A 13,386-nucleotide genomic window follows, 5' to 3' on the forward strand; every position below is an offset into this window, starting at 1 on the left:
GCCAACCAGCCCCTACCCCAAAAAAATAAAGATTCAAGGAGGCTGGACTCATTTGGAAGAGAAATGTATTTGTCCTCGAGCTTCTAGTTACGGATGGCCAACCACCAGGCTCTTCTGGGCCAGTATGAGTTCAATCTGGGGGCTCCCTGCCCAAGTTCGAGGACTCCCTCCAGGAGCGCAACAGGAAGGAGTACAAAGCACTGGTGGAGGAGGGCACAGTGGCTGCCAGAGCAACTCTGCAGGCAGCTTTGGATGCAGTGGACACAGCTGCGCGGTCTATGGCCTCTGCAGTGTCCATGGGAAGGGCGTCATGGCTTCTGCTCTCTGGGCAGTCCGGAGAGGCGCAGACTTCCCTACATGACCCTCCCATTTGACGGCAAAGCCCTGTTTGTGGAACAAACAGATACAAAGCTGCATGGCCTGAAAGACTCCCGCATGACTCTCCAGACTCTGGATCTCTATGTTCTGGCTCTGGCTAAACCTAAGTCCAAGCCACAGCAGACTCCCGCTCGGGCCACCCATTCAAAATATGAGACTGCCTCTTACAGTCCCATCTCGTCTTATAAGCAGTCTTGACCTGGTCCACCAGCCTACCTCAGGCGCCGGGGGGTCCAGATCTTCCCCTGTCTGGATGACTGGTTGGTCAAGGGCAACTGCTGGTCGCAGGTACAGGATCACATGGTGCTCCTTCTGTCCACATGCACCACTTTGGGCCTGTTGGTAAACAACACCAAGTCCATGTTAGTTCTGGTACAACACCATGGAGTTTATTGGGGTGGTCCTGGATGCCTCGTCGGCCAGAGCCTCCCTCCCATCAGACAGGTTTGAGACCCCGAAGGGGCTCGTTGACTTGGTCATGAGGTTTCTGAGGACAACAGCCAGAGTGTGCCTCAAACTCTTAGGTCATATGTTGGCATGCACATATGTGGGCTGTCATGCCAGACTCAGGATGAGGCTTCTCCCAAGTTCTCTCAGGCCAGGAACAGGATGGACGAAGTCCACACGGTGCCCGAGCCAGTGATCACCTCCCTACGGTGGCGGTCCTCCCCGAGAAACATGCTCCAAGGGGTCCTGTTCAGGGGCAGGGCCCCATTGCTGGAACTGGTGTCTGATGTGTCTGGGATGGGGGGCCTGTGTGGAGAACTTTCAGACCCAAGGCCTGTGGTAGGCTCAGGATCTGACGCTCCACATAAAGGTCGAGCTCAGGGCAGTATGGCCGGCATGCATGGCCTTCCGCTCACACCTGAAAGACTGGGTGGTCAGAGTCCTCACAGACAACATGACCTTGATGTTCTACATCAACAGGCAGGGCGGGGCCCGATCCTCTGCCACGAAGCCCTCAGGCTGTGGGACTTTTGTATAGCACGTGACATGTCTACAGGCCTTCCATCTGCCAGGCACTTGGAACGCGCGCACGGATCGCTTTAGCAGGGACTTCTCTTCTCAGCACAAGTGGTCTCTCCACCTAGAGGTGGTGCGCAGACTTTTCCAAGTGTGGGGGACTCCCCAGGTGGACCTGTTTGCAACGCAGCACTGTCGCTGTTCCCAGTTCTGCTCCAGGGAGGGGGCTGGGATGGGGTGCTTTCTCCTGTCCTAGTCAAGCCAGTTTCTCTCTGCCTTTCCCCTGTTCCCGCTGATCAGCAAGGTCCTGGAAAAGATAAGGACAAGGCCCGGGTCCTTCTGATTGCCCCAGCATGGCCCAGGCAGCATTGGTACGGGACCCTTACGGGCCTGGCGGTCACCCCACTGTGGCAATTGCCGTCCCGCCTACTCTCCCAGGACCAGGGTTACCTCCTCCACCCTAACCTAGCGGCACTCCACCTCACGATGTGGCTGCTCAGTGGTTTGGTAGAGAGGAAAGGACGTGCTCAGAAGGGGTTCAGCGCGTCTTCCTAGAAAGCAGGTGGCCCTCTACGTACCAAGCCTACTTGGCAAAGTGATCTCGGTTTTCCAGATGGGCAGAAGAGCAGGGCGTTTCCTCATGACCTCCCCGATTCAGTTTATTCTGGACTACTTTCTTCACCTTAGAGCCCAGGGCCTGGCACCCTCGTCAGTCGAGGTGCACCTGGCGGCCATATCGGCCTACCATCTGCTGGTGCAGGGCCACACGTTATCCTCCCATGCTATGACTGGCCGATTCCTTAAGTGGTTGGATCATCTCTTCCGTATGTTAGGCCCCCAGACCCGCAGTGGAACCTAAACCTGGTGTTGGCCCATCTCACGGGGCCCTTGTTTGAGCGACTAGCCACGTGCTCCTCGTCACACCTCTCGTGGAAGGTGGTCTTCCTGGTTGCAATCACGTCGAGTAGATGGGTCTTGGAACTCAAGGCCATGACCTCTGAACCCTCGTACACGGTGTTTCATAAAGATAAGGTCCAGCTCTGCCCACACCCTTCGTTCCTCCCGAAGGTGGTCTCCGCCCGTCACATGGGTCAGGACATTTTTCTGCAGGTCCTCTGCCCCAAGCACCATGCATCCAGTGTGGCGCGCCGCCTCCACATGCTAGATGTGAGACGGCCTCTGGCCTTTTACCTGGAGTGGACTAAGCTGTTCAGAAAGTCCTCGCAACTGTTCATCGCATCGGCTGAGCGCATGAAGGGTTGGCCGATCTCCACTCAGCAGCTCTCCAACTGGATCACCTCGTGCATCTGTACCTGTCGTGATCTGGCGGGAATCCCTCCGCCGTCAGTTGTGATGGCACACTCGACTAGGACGCAAGCCTTATTGGCTGCCTTTTTAGCCCATGTCCCCATTCAGGACATTTGCAGGGCTTGCCCCATGGTCTTCAGTTCACACGTTCACCTCTCACTATGCGATTGTCTCCCAGACCAGGGGCGATGCTGGATTCGGCAGGGCCATACTCTGTCCTGAGAATTTGTGAACTCCTACCCACTTCCAACAGATACAACTTGGAATCACCTATTGTGGAATACACATGAGCAATCACTTGAAGAAGAAAAGACAGTTACCTTTTCCGTAACTGAGATCTTTGAGATGTGTTGCTCATGACTGTTTCACATCCCACCCTCCTTCCCCTCTGTTGGAATTGTCTGACAAGAAGGAACTGAGGTTGGGTGGAGTGCACAGCACCGCTTATACTGCACCATGGAGGTGCCATTCCAGGGTTGCTAGGGTGCTCCCCTATAGGTAGTGCTAGGGGAAAAACTTCAAGCACTGTTGCACGTGGCGAGCATGCACACCTATTGTGGAATAGACATGAGCAACGCATCTCGAAGAACATCACCAGTTAAGGAAAAGGTGACTGTCTTTTTCTAATAACTAAGTATCTGACACTTGTAAGATCTGACCACAAAAATATTTTTCCCCACAAAGTGTAGGGCCCGCTTAAATTTTGATGAAAATGGCAAATCCTTTATATGTTACCGTTTATGTGTTATCCTTTATGGTTATAGCGTGTCTGGAGACAATCAAGGAAACTACATTACCTCTCCTTGACTGTCAACTCTCTAGTTCAGAATAAGGGAGGATAGGGGAGCTGCTTCTCTTTAAAGATAATTTTGGTTTAGTGATTTTTTTCATATAAACAGTTTCTAAGAGTTTATAAAATATACTACAGTAAACAATATGGCAAAATTCGCAAGAAAAAATAGTGAAAGCATCTTATTATATAAATGCTTCCATTGTGAGAAGGAAAAGGTGAAATCAAGGGGCAAATGCATAGGAGAAAAAAATATTGAGACTTGGAAAGACATGGCAGAGAAACATAGGAAGACTGTTCCATCTACTGGGAATTATGGGGGAAAGCCCTGGCCTAGGCAGTGGCTGGAAGGGAAAGGGAGAGTAGCAATAAGCTGGCAAGCTTATGAGAAGGCCCTTTGCAAATACACCTCTACCCTCGTATAATGCAGTCGTGGGGAGCCAAAAATCCCTAACGCGTTATACCTGAACCCCCATTATATTGGGGTAGGGGCGGCAGGGGTCCAGCAGTGATTTAAAGGGCCCACGGCTCCCTGCAGCAGCCAGGGAGTCTGGAGAAGGGGCTTTGTGGAAGCTATAGAAAGCATAATTGAAATAGTGAAGGCATGAATGAGGGCTTGAGGGCTTCATCCCATTCTGCGGTCAAGGCAGTGTAATATGGGCAGTATTATAGAAGTAATTAAATATATTTATACATAGTGTTCTGCATTTTCAGTTTTTACCGACTTTCTCCCGCTAAATTACCTTTTTTGATTGAAGAGTTCAGTTTTTTTATTAATTTACACCCTCATCATTCCACTTAATATTTTTTCAGGTACTTATTTTTGTTAAACACTTTTATGCTTTACATAATTGTTGTGTCCTGCAGCTCTGAGACTGAAGCAGTTACTCAGTGTAAAACTCAGAACACACACACAGTGGAGATCAGAAAATCAAACAATGTTAATATTGCGCTATGATTGGTTCACGAAGACATGCCACCTACCTATTGTCTTGCGTCAGTTTAGAGCAGCACTAAATTTAAACAGTCAGTCCTCCATAGATAAAGAAGTTAACGTGGGGCAAAAACACAAATCTGTGCCTGAATACCAGCGAACGATCAGTGCTAAGAAATTTTCAAGGAAAGTAAAGATGGGAGCGAAGAGAATGCATTGCGCTGCAAGAACTGCAGCACTGAGGTGAGTGCTCGCACTGACAGAATAAAGGAGCACGTCGAAAGCAAGTGACACAAGAATCTGACCCCTGAAGTGTTGGTTCCAAAGAATGTCATCCAGGTATTGCACTCCTTCCTCAAGGTGAATTTTGCAGCAGACTGTGACAGTTATGCCAGCGTGTTTTAACCATTTGCCACTAAAGATGGAATTTCAAATCTAAGTTTACTATTTACACGAACATGCCTAACCTGACAATATGAAACTGAATGTGCTGGCTTTTTGGGACAGTCATCAAAACAAACTTCCTGACTTCAGCAGAGTGGCATGGCAAGCTTTGAGTGTACTACCTGGATCTTACTAATGTAGAGTGCTTATTTTTAAAGATGGAGTACCTCCAAGACAGCAAGAGGCTCAACATGAATGAGAATACTTTGAAGAAAATGATGTGAGCATACACAAACCAGGATTTCTGGAAAAACTGTTCTCTTAGACAAAAATTACCTTTTTGTACATGAAAAAGTTTAAATTATACTGTAGTAAAATGTGTATATTATGCAAGTTGTTTTTTCCCCAATTTTTTTAACCCAATTTCATAGTTTTAATGTTTGGAAAATAAAAAAAATTGAGATTTCTTTTTTTTTTACAATAAAAACTGAAAATGCAGAACACTAGACATAAATAATTAAAGGTCATAGTTCATCTTGAAATTTATTATTGATTAATTACTCAGAATGCCTAAAAGAACCATTGAGGAGCTTAAGAATTGTAGACTAATAACATAAGACTTGCAAAATAGTTATTCTTAGGGCTGTCAAGTGATTAAAAAAATCATGATTAATCACACTGTTAAATAATAGAATACCATTTAAATATTTTTGGATGTTTTCTACATTTTTAAATATATTGAATACATTTTCAAATATATTAATTTCAATTACAACACAGAATCTGAAGTGTACAGTGCTCACTTTATATTTTTATTACAAATATTTGCACTGTAAAAAGCAAAATAAATAGTATATTTCATTTCGCCTAATAAGTACTGTAGTGCAATGGTTTTATAATGAAAGTTGAACTTACAAATGTAGAATTATATACAAAAAATAACTGCAGTCAAAAATAAAACAGGGTAAAACTTTAGAACCTACAAGTCCACTCAGTCCTACTTCAGCCAATTGCACAGACAAACACGTTTGGTTACAATTTGCAGGAAATAATGCTGTCCACGTCTTGTTTACAGTGTCACCTGAGAGAGAGAACAGGTGTTCGCATGGCACTTTTGTAGCCGGCGTTGCAAGGTATTTATGTGCCAGATATGCTAAACATTCATATGTCCCTTCATGCTTCAGCCACCATTCTGGAGGACATGCTTCCATGCTGATGATGTTTGTTTATTAAAAAAAAAAAAAAAAAGTGTTAATTAAATTTGTGACTGAACTCCTTGGGGGAGAATTGTATGTATCCTGCTCTGTTTTACCCACATTCTACCATATATTTCATATTATAGCAGTCTCAGATGACTCAACCCATGTTCGTTTTAAGAACACTTTCACAGCAGATTTGACAAAACACAAAGAAGATACCAGTGTGAGATTTCTAAGGATAGATGTAGCACTCGACCCAAGTTTTAAGAATCTGAAGTGCCTTCCAAAATCTGAGGGGGATGAAGCGTGGAGAATGCTTTCAGATGTCTTAAAAGAGCAACACTCCAATGTGAAAACCACAGAACCCAAACTACCAAAAAAGAAAATCATGATGATGAAAATGAACATGCATTGGTCCACTCTGCTTTGGATCGTTACTGAGCAGAACCCATCATCAGCATGAACGCATATCTTCTGGAATAGTGGTTGAAGCATGAAGGGACATATGAAACTTCAGTGCATCAGAGACGTAAATATCTTGCGATGCTGGCTATGGCAGTGCCGTGAGAGTACCTGTTCTCACTTTCAGTTGACACTGTAAACAAGATGTGGGCAGTATTATCTCCAGCGAATTGTAACTGAACTTGTTTGTCTGCATGATTGGCTGAAGTAGGACTGAGTGGAGGTTCTAAAGTTTTACATTTGTTTTATTTTTGAATGCAGAAATTTAAGGCACCTCCCACACACCTCTCCAGAGCGGAGTTGGTGATTGGGGCAGGGGCAGCGTGCGCAGCACCGTGCTTTCCCTGCCTAGAAGCCAGACCTGCTGCTGGCCACTTCCAGGGCACAGAGCAATGTCGGAACAGGTAGACACTAGCCTGTCTTAGCTGGCCAGCACTACCTATGGAACTTCTAATGTCACGGTCGGCAGTGCTGACCAGAGCGACCCAGAGCCTGACATGCCATGACCCTAGTATTGGGTCGTGACCTGAAGTTTGAAAAATGCTGGCTTAAGGCATATTTCTATATTCCTTGATAAATGAGTCTTTTATTTTGCATGCTGTACATTCTCTGATGCTATAGTGAGTTGTCTACAATGAAGCGCTACAGTGGCACAGCTGCAGCACTGTAGCTGTACTGATGTAGTGGTTTAAGTGTAGACATAGCCCTAATCTTTTAAATTCTCTCTCTAGTCTTCAACTGCTCAGTAAATCTCTGTATTGAAACCAGGGCCTGGACAAAGTTGCTCTTGTTTAACACTGCCGTAGCTTCATGTCTAAAGAGTAGAAATCTATGCTACCTATGTTTTTTTAGTTAGTGATCCTGTATTTTCTGCACTTCCCTCCTCCACCATCCCCTCTCAGTATCAGATTTACTGGATAGGGAGTAATCTTGCTGCACTGTGTCAATGCCATAGCTATGGGAAACTTGGCCAATTTTCTTTCCAGTTGTAAGATGGCAGTACTGTCTGTTCTGAGCACATGGTAAAAAGTAGGAAACTTGATGTTGCATGGTGAGTTTAGTGTTGTTTTGATAGAATACGGTGTTAACTTAAGTTTTAATTCAGGTTTATAATGGCTGTTTTGTAAATTGATATCAACTTCTTCTAAAAAAAGATGAAATTTAGCGAATCTGGCAAGGATTTGCTAGAAGTGATGTGATTTTGGGTGTTCCCCATAAGGTCTCTTAGAGGGTTTTTTTTTAAATCCAGCTGTTTAGTAGGTCTTAAATTGGGCACTCAGAAATTTAAGGCACTAAAAATTGTTAGTCACTTTCTGAAAATTTTGGCTAATGTGTTAAAAGTTCATTATTTTTCCTGTCAAACTTTTATTAAAAATTGCCATTTTCCCCCTTTTTTGATGCTCTTACTTCTGTCTGATCATAGTCAGTGAAACTATTTGTGCTAAAAGTTAAGCATGTTTGTAAATCTTGGCTCAGTTGGTGCCACAGATTGTAAGCTTGTCAGGGCAGGGGTGCTGGCGCTCTGTTTCTGTGGTAGTACACAAGCAATTTGTCTTGTCTTGTCCTCTTGCAAAAGGCCCAGCTTCATGCTGACATCCTTCCAGATGAGGGTAGATCTGAAGGTGTCTCACTGTACAGGCAGTCCATACCTTTTCCAGCAGTAATCTTTAAAGAGTAGCATACAGCATTCCCTTTCCCCAGAGGCTGTATATCTTCAGTGTTTTCAGCTCCTCCCAGTTTATAAACTCAGAACTGAACATGGGATAGACTTTCTGGGAACTTATCCGTCCCCAACACGAGAATATAACATGCTATCACTTGACCTCCAGACCTGCCCAGTCAGTTCTTTCTTTATACTGCTGAATGGTATTTCCATTGCATCAGTAATCATAAAAAAACAAAAGCTGTGTGACTGTAAGGAAAAGGGAGATATTTTTCCTCTCTCATAACTTCTGTGGAGGATGTGTGGGGGAGGGGAGGAGAGGGAGAAAAGAATCCTCTGGTTTGTGTGTGTAGCAGTCCTTTGTGCCCAATGCACGGATGATATGGATGTGCCACAGCCCCAGCTACAGAATCTGGCTCTTTAGTTTAAGCTGTAGAGACTCTTACTTTTAGTTTTATGGGAGTAAGGTTCTTGTGAAGTAACAGCAAAATACACTAGCAGATATCACTTGTGTTCAAAGCAGTTAAACTAATCTATTGTCAGTTGAGTTTGCTTCTTATTCTGTGTCTATTGTTAACCACAACTTTCTGATGAATATCTATAATGTATGATGGATTTGATTTGGAGGGGGCTCTTCATTTTAGGAGTTGGAAGTATCTCTTAAAAACTCTGCTGCCATCTGAAAACCAAGTAATCTAATATGTTGAAGTAATCAGATTCATGGACACCCTACAGTTAATACTGACTGACTTTAAACCAAGCTTACTTTAAGAACATTTTAATGTAACTTTAGATGTGTATTTAAACCCAAAGGTGGTAAATTGGTGGTGGTTGTTACTATTATGCCCTGCTATTTTTGCAGAGATGGCCAAACAGTAAATGCGGAAGAAATAGCATGCAACAAGGCATACAACTGAGATTATTGCAAATGTTAAGGTACATAGTGTAGCATGAGCCTGAAGACCAAGTGTATCTAGCACTAGCCACAGAACACAATAGTGCAATTGACTTTTAATTAGGAGAGGCGTGAAGGACTAGTTCAGAGTAATTTATTACTGTTCATTTGATTAGTCCAAAAATAATCTTCTGTCTCAATTGTATGTTTAATCAGTTACAGCTAGGTAGTCCATATTCAGATTGGTGATTTGGAACTTCTTTAGCCAACTTGATTACTTTTATAAGTTGTGCCTATTTTTTATTTAAAATGATGCATTGTAATATCCAAGCACAGCAGGCAAATTCAGGGTGGAGTTTTGCTCTCAACAAAAATGTCTGGCTACAGTTAAAAAGACAGCTCTTCAGTGTCCTATTTCAGAAGAAAAGAATCTCCAGAAATAATAAAGTGCTGATATTAGTTGTAGCAGTGTTTATGGGGTTTTGAGGAGCAGGAAATAAATGTTTGACTGAATTAGTTTTTTTAAAATACCTTTTTTATTGTTGGGAAGCAGCTTTTATTTAAAAAAAATCCATGGCTTTTATGTTTAAAAATTTAATTTTTTGCATGTACCAAGTTAGATATGCACAATCAGTAACAGCTTTTTGGTAAAAGCTGTTTTACAAATACTCTCTCTTCAGTATTGGAAGTAATGTAGGAAAAAATATGTAGCCTGATATTATTTTGGATATATAACAGAAATTGCTTTGTTTTAATGGTCCGTTTGCAGTATTAATGTAAAGTTGCTCATAACTGTTTATATTTTAGTAAGTAGTATTAAACTCGAGAAACAAATGCAACAGATAGAATGATTAATTGACGTCAGTACAGTGGGACTGTCTTGAAAATAGTATCGAACCAAAAGCTGTTTGGAATCTGAGAAATGAAAAGTGCATGGTGGGGGGGGGAACAGAATCAATTATTAAAATACAATTTTTTAAAAAAGTTTTATGCTTTAGCGCTTTTGTCTTTCAGAGATATAACAACAATGAAAGGCACCATTGTTGCCCAAGTTGATTCCAGTGAGTCTTTCCAGGAGTTTTGCAGTACGTCGTGTTTGTCCTTCTATGAAGACAAGCATAATCCTTCAAAAGGAATCTTGAATAAGTCAAGATGCACTATCTGTGGTAAACTAACTGAGGTCTGGTTGAATGTTTGGTCTCAACTCTTAAATTACTTACTAATAGAACATTTATTATTAAAAATTTGATTGGGAGGAGTGGTAAAATATCTATTTTTCTGAAATTGTCCAGGTTTTTTTGTATTTCTACGCTTATTAGGCTTAATATATTTAGCAATTTTATAGCTCTTGCCATCTTCAGTCATGCTTTATAATGGTTAGATAATATTAATTTCTGGAAATTTCTTTATTGCATATTTAAATTTAAGAAATCTGTGAAGACAGTTGTGTATTACTAACATTTTTGTAGTCATGCAGCTAACATTTTGGAGTTGTCTTTCATTGTTGATTATTGCAGGCAAGGCTTTTCTTTAGACAGCTAGTAATTTTAAAAATTTTATGTTGAATTGATCACTGTTGATCTCCGTAAGAGCATAAGAATGGCCATACTGTATCAGACCAATGGTGCATCTAGCCCAGTATCCTGTCTCCTGACAGTGCTCACTGCCAGATGCTTCAGAGGGAATGAACGGAACAGAGCAGTTAGTGAGTGATCCACTTCCTATTGTCTAGTCCCAGCATCTGGCAATCAGAAGCTTAAAGACACCCAGAACATGGATGACCTTGTTGGCTAATAACCATTGACAGCCCTATCTTCCATGAACTTCTCTAATTATTTTTTGAGCCCATTTATATTTGTGGCCTTCATAGCATTGCAGGGCAATGAGTATTATAGATTGTGTTGTACTTTTGTTTGTTTTGTTTTATTAATTTCATTGGGTGGCCCCTGGTTTCTTGCATTCTTAAAAGGGAGAAAACTAGCAACAGTTACTGCTTCTTTCATATTTCATTTTTCAATAACTATTTTGAGGACTCTCAAAGTATAAATCATAATAATTGATAATGATCAGTACATTACATACAAATGTTGCCATTAAAACAATTCAGGATTTTCTCTATTCTAATTGCATATTTGGAGAATCCCCCTGAGTAATGAATAGATAGTTTGTATAGTAGAATATACTCTTATTTAAATTCTGCTAAATTGGGATTACTACATTCTGGATGCAAATACTGGGCCCAGCTTACATAGCCATCTATATGTATCCTTTTAGCCCCAAGACAGCCTTGTAAATTAAAAGCCAAATATATTAAAAATCCTGCTCACTGCCAACAAAGCGTATAAAGTGCAGATGGGGAAAATGATGTAAATTAGCTCCCCATTTTCTTGATCAGCCTTGTGTGAATCCCACCATGTGACCTTGGACCTTGGATTCCAGGGCTGCAAGAACAGCTGGGGTTAGGTTTTTGCCCAGAGATTGCAAGGAGGCAGAGTTTGCTTTGTTTGTTGTTATAGTTATTTCAAATGCATATGTCACACTGTTATATAGGGTTCCAGCTGAACCACATATTGTTTTTTAAATTGTGATTGTCAAGTGTAGTGCACTGATGAAGAACCTTTGTTTTTTTTTAGATTCGCCATGAAGTTAGCTTTAAGAACATGACTCATAAGCTGTGTAGTGACTACTGCTTCAATAGATACAGAATGGCGAAAGGTTTAATAATGAATTGCTGTGAGCATTGTGGGGAGTACTTGCCCAGTAAAGGAGCTGGAAACAATATCCTTACGATTGACGGTCAGCAGAAAAGATTCTGCTGCCAAAACTGTGTTGGTGAATATAAACAGGTAACTACTTCTATTTATAAAAAATGAAATTTAGCCTGTAAATTAAAAAACAAAACATACATTAGTACTGATAAGATGCTTTCTGTTCTTGATTAACTGATTTTCTTGGGACTGTGTAAATATAGAATACGAACAAACCTCAAAGACTCAGCTGAATTTGTACGTGCATTTGTGGGAGCGGAACTCTACTCATAAATTTATTATTGTAAAAGGAGATGTGTATCTTAACCATAACCAAAAGTGCTATTGACTTAAAATAATTGAGGAAGAAAAGTCTCTCTCTTTAGTGAAGGCTTTAATTCTTAACGTACTTATTTATGGTGGCCATGACAACTACATACCTACTGGACAACCCACTGTGCTTGGTTAGATATAGAAGCTCAGTTACTTGCACTTTTAGACATATACGTAAAGTAAAAAATTTATATGGGCCATGTAGTCTGGACATGGCTGTTGACTCTCTTAATCACATTGTTTACCTGTACATTGGATATACTTTTAGTTCTTTTTCAGTGTAGACCATCCCAAGTGCAAAGCCCTATATTCCTTCATGAGTGAAGGTTTGAAGGATTTTGTGTCCTCCTTTGCTTAGCTTCCATGTGCTCTTGAAATTATTATAGCGTTTGAAACACGTCTTGGTTTTTTACGTTCCAGTCTTCAGACAATATTTGCCCCCTGCGTTTACTTTAGGAGGCAGTGGTGAGCCATCACTTCACACTAGTGGGGAGGTTGGAGTGCTGTTCAAACTATTTATGACCTAGCAGGGATAATTCACAACCATTGTTATTTATTTATTTATTTATTTTGGGCTGGGCCACTGTAGAAATTCAGTTTTTTCTATAGCGTGCATCTTTTATCTGAGATGTCATGGTGGCCTCGTATATGAAGTGTTATGCCTCTAGGGACTGTGTTTTAGGACTTCTGAAATGAATGTTCCACTTGTAACATATGCCTATATTTTCTGTAGTTTTGGAGTAAACCTTTATATACGTGAGATGTTACTTTACCAAGGCTTCTTTGAGATGGTTGTGCACCCAGCTGCGTTGAAGATTCTTCTTCATTTCTTTTCACTTTTTGAAGCTGGTGAAATACAGTCAGTCAGAGGGAGCCCAGTATTGAATTAACAAAGCTCCATTATATTTGATTAATAAAAAGCTCTATAATGTTTGATCTCTGTTCTATATTGCTATTCCATTTTTGAACATCAAGTGCTGCTTACCTTTACCCTTTTTGGACTGCTTCTTTGAGCTTGTGCAGAACTCCAGACAGTATTTCTGGGAATGTATACATGTATAAACAGCACAACTGAAAGCGTAACATGAGCCTTATTGTTTTATCATACAGCAAAACCAAAAAAGGTCAAAATAGGTTTTCGAGATACTAAAAATGTAGGCATAGACAGAAACCATGGAAAGACTTGGAGAAACGTTGAATAAGCACTCATGAAGGAACAAAAAGACACAAGATTAACTTTGAACTTGGGACTGTCCCACACAACCTAAAAACTTGCATTGATGAAATGCCATGTGAGCATGGAATTATGAAAGGTGGAACGACAATTCTG

The 13,386-nt window shown here is 41.6% G+C and overlaps 1 protein-coding gene across 14 annotated transcripts in view; it reads left to right on the forward strand.

Moving 5' to 3' along the window:
* ZMYM2 (zinc finger MYM-type containing 2) overlaps positions 1-13,386 on the forward strand; it is a 197,674-nt gene that overhangs the window by 56,218 nt on the left and 128,070 nt on the right. For 13 of the 14 annotated variants that reach the window (XM_030561497.1, XM_030561477.1, XM_030561576.1 and 10 more), the window contains 2 exons: positions 9,991-10,156; positions 11,610-11,822. In XM_030561497.1, the coding sequence (XP_030417357.1) occupies positions 9,991-10,156; positions 11,610-11,822 (379 nt within the window). Of the gene's footprint in view, positions 1-9,974; positions 10,157-11,609; positions 11,823-13,386 lie in introns of all 14 variants that reach the window. The other variant, XM_030561585.1, reaches the window with a different exon arrangement.

Source organism: Gopherus evgoodei, chromosome 1 (assembly GCF_007399415.2).
Source record: "Gopherus evgoodei ecotype Sinaloan lineage chromosome 1, rGopEvg1_v1.p, whole genome shotgun sequence".
Taxonomy (NCBI): Eukaryota; Metazoa; Chordata; order Testudines; family Testudinidae; genus Gopherus; species Gopherus evgoodei.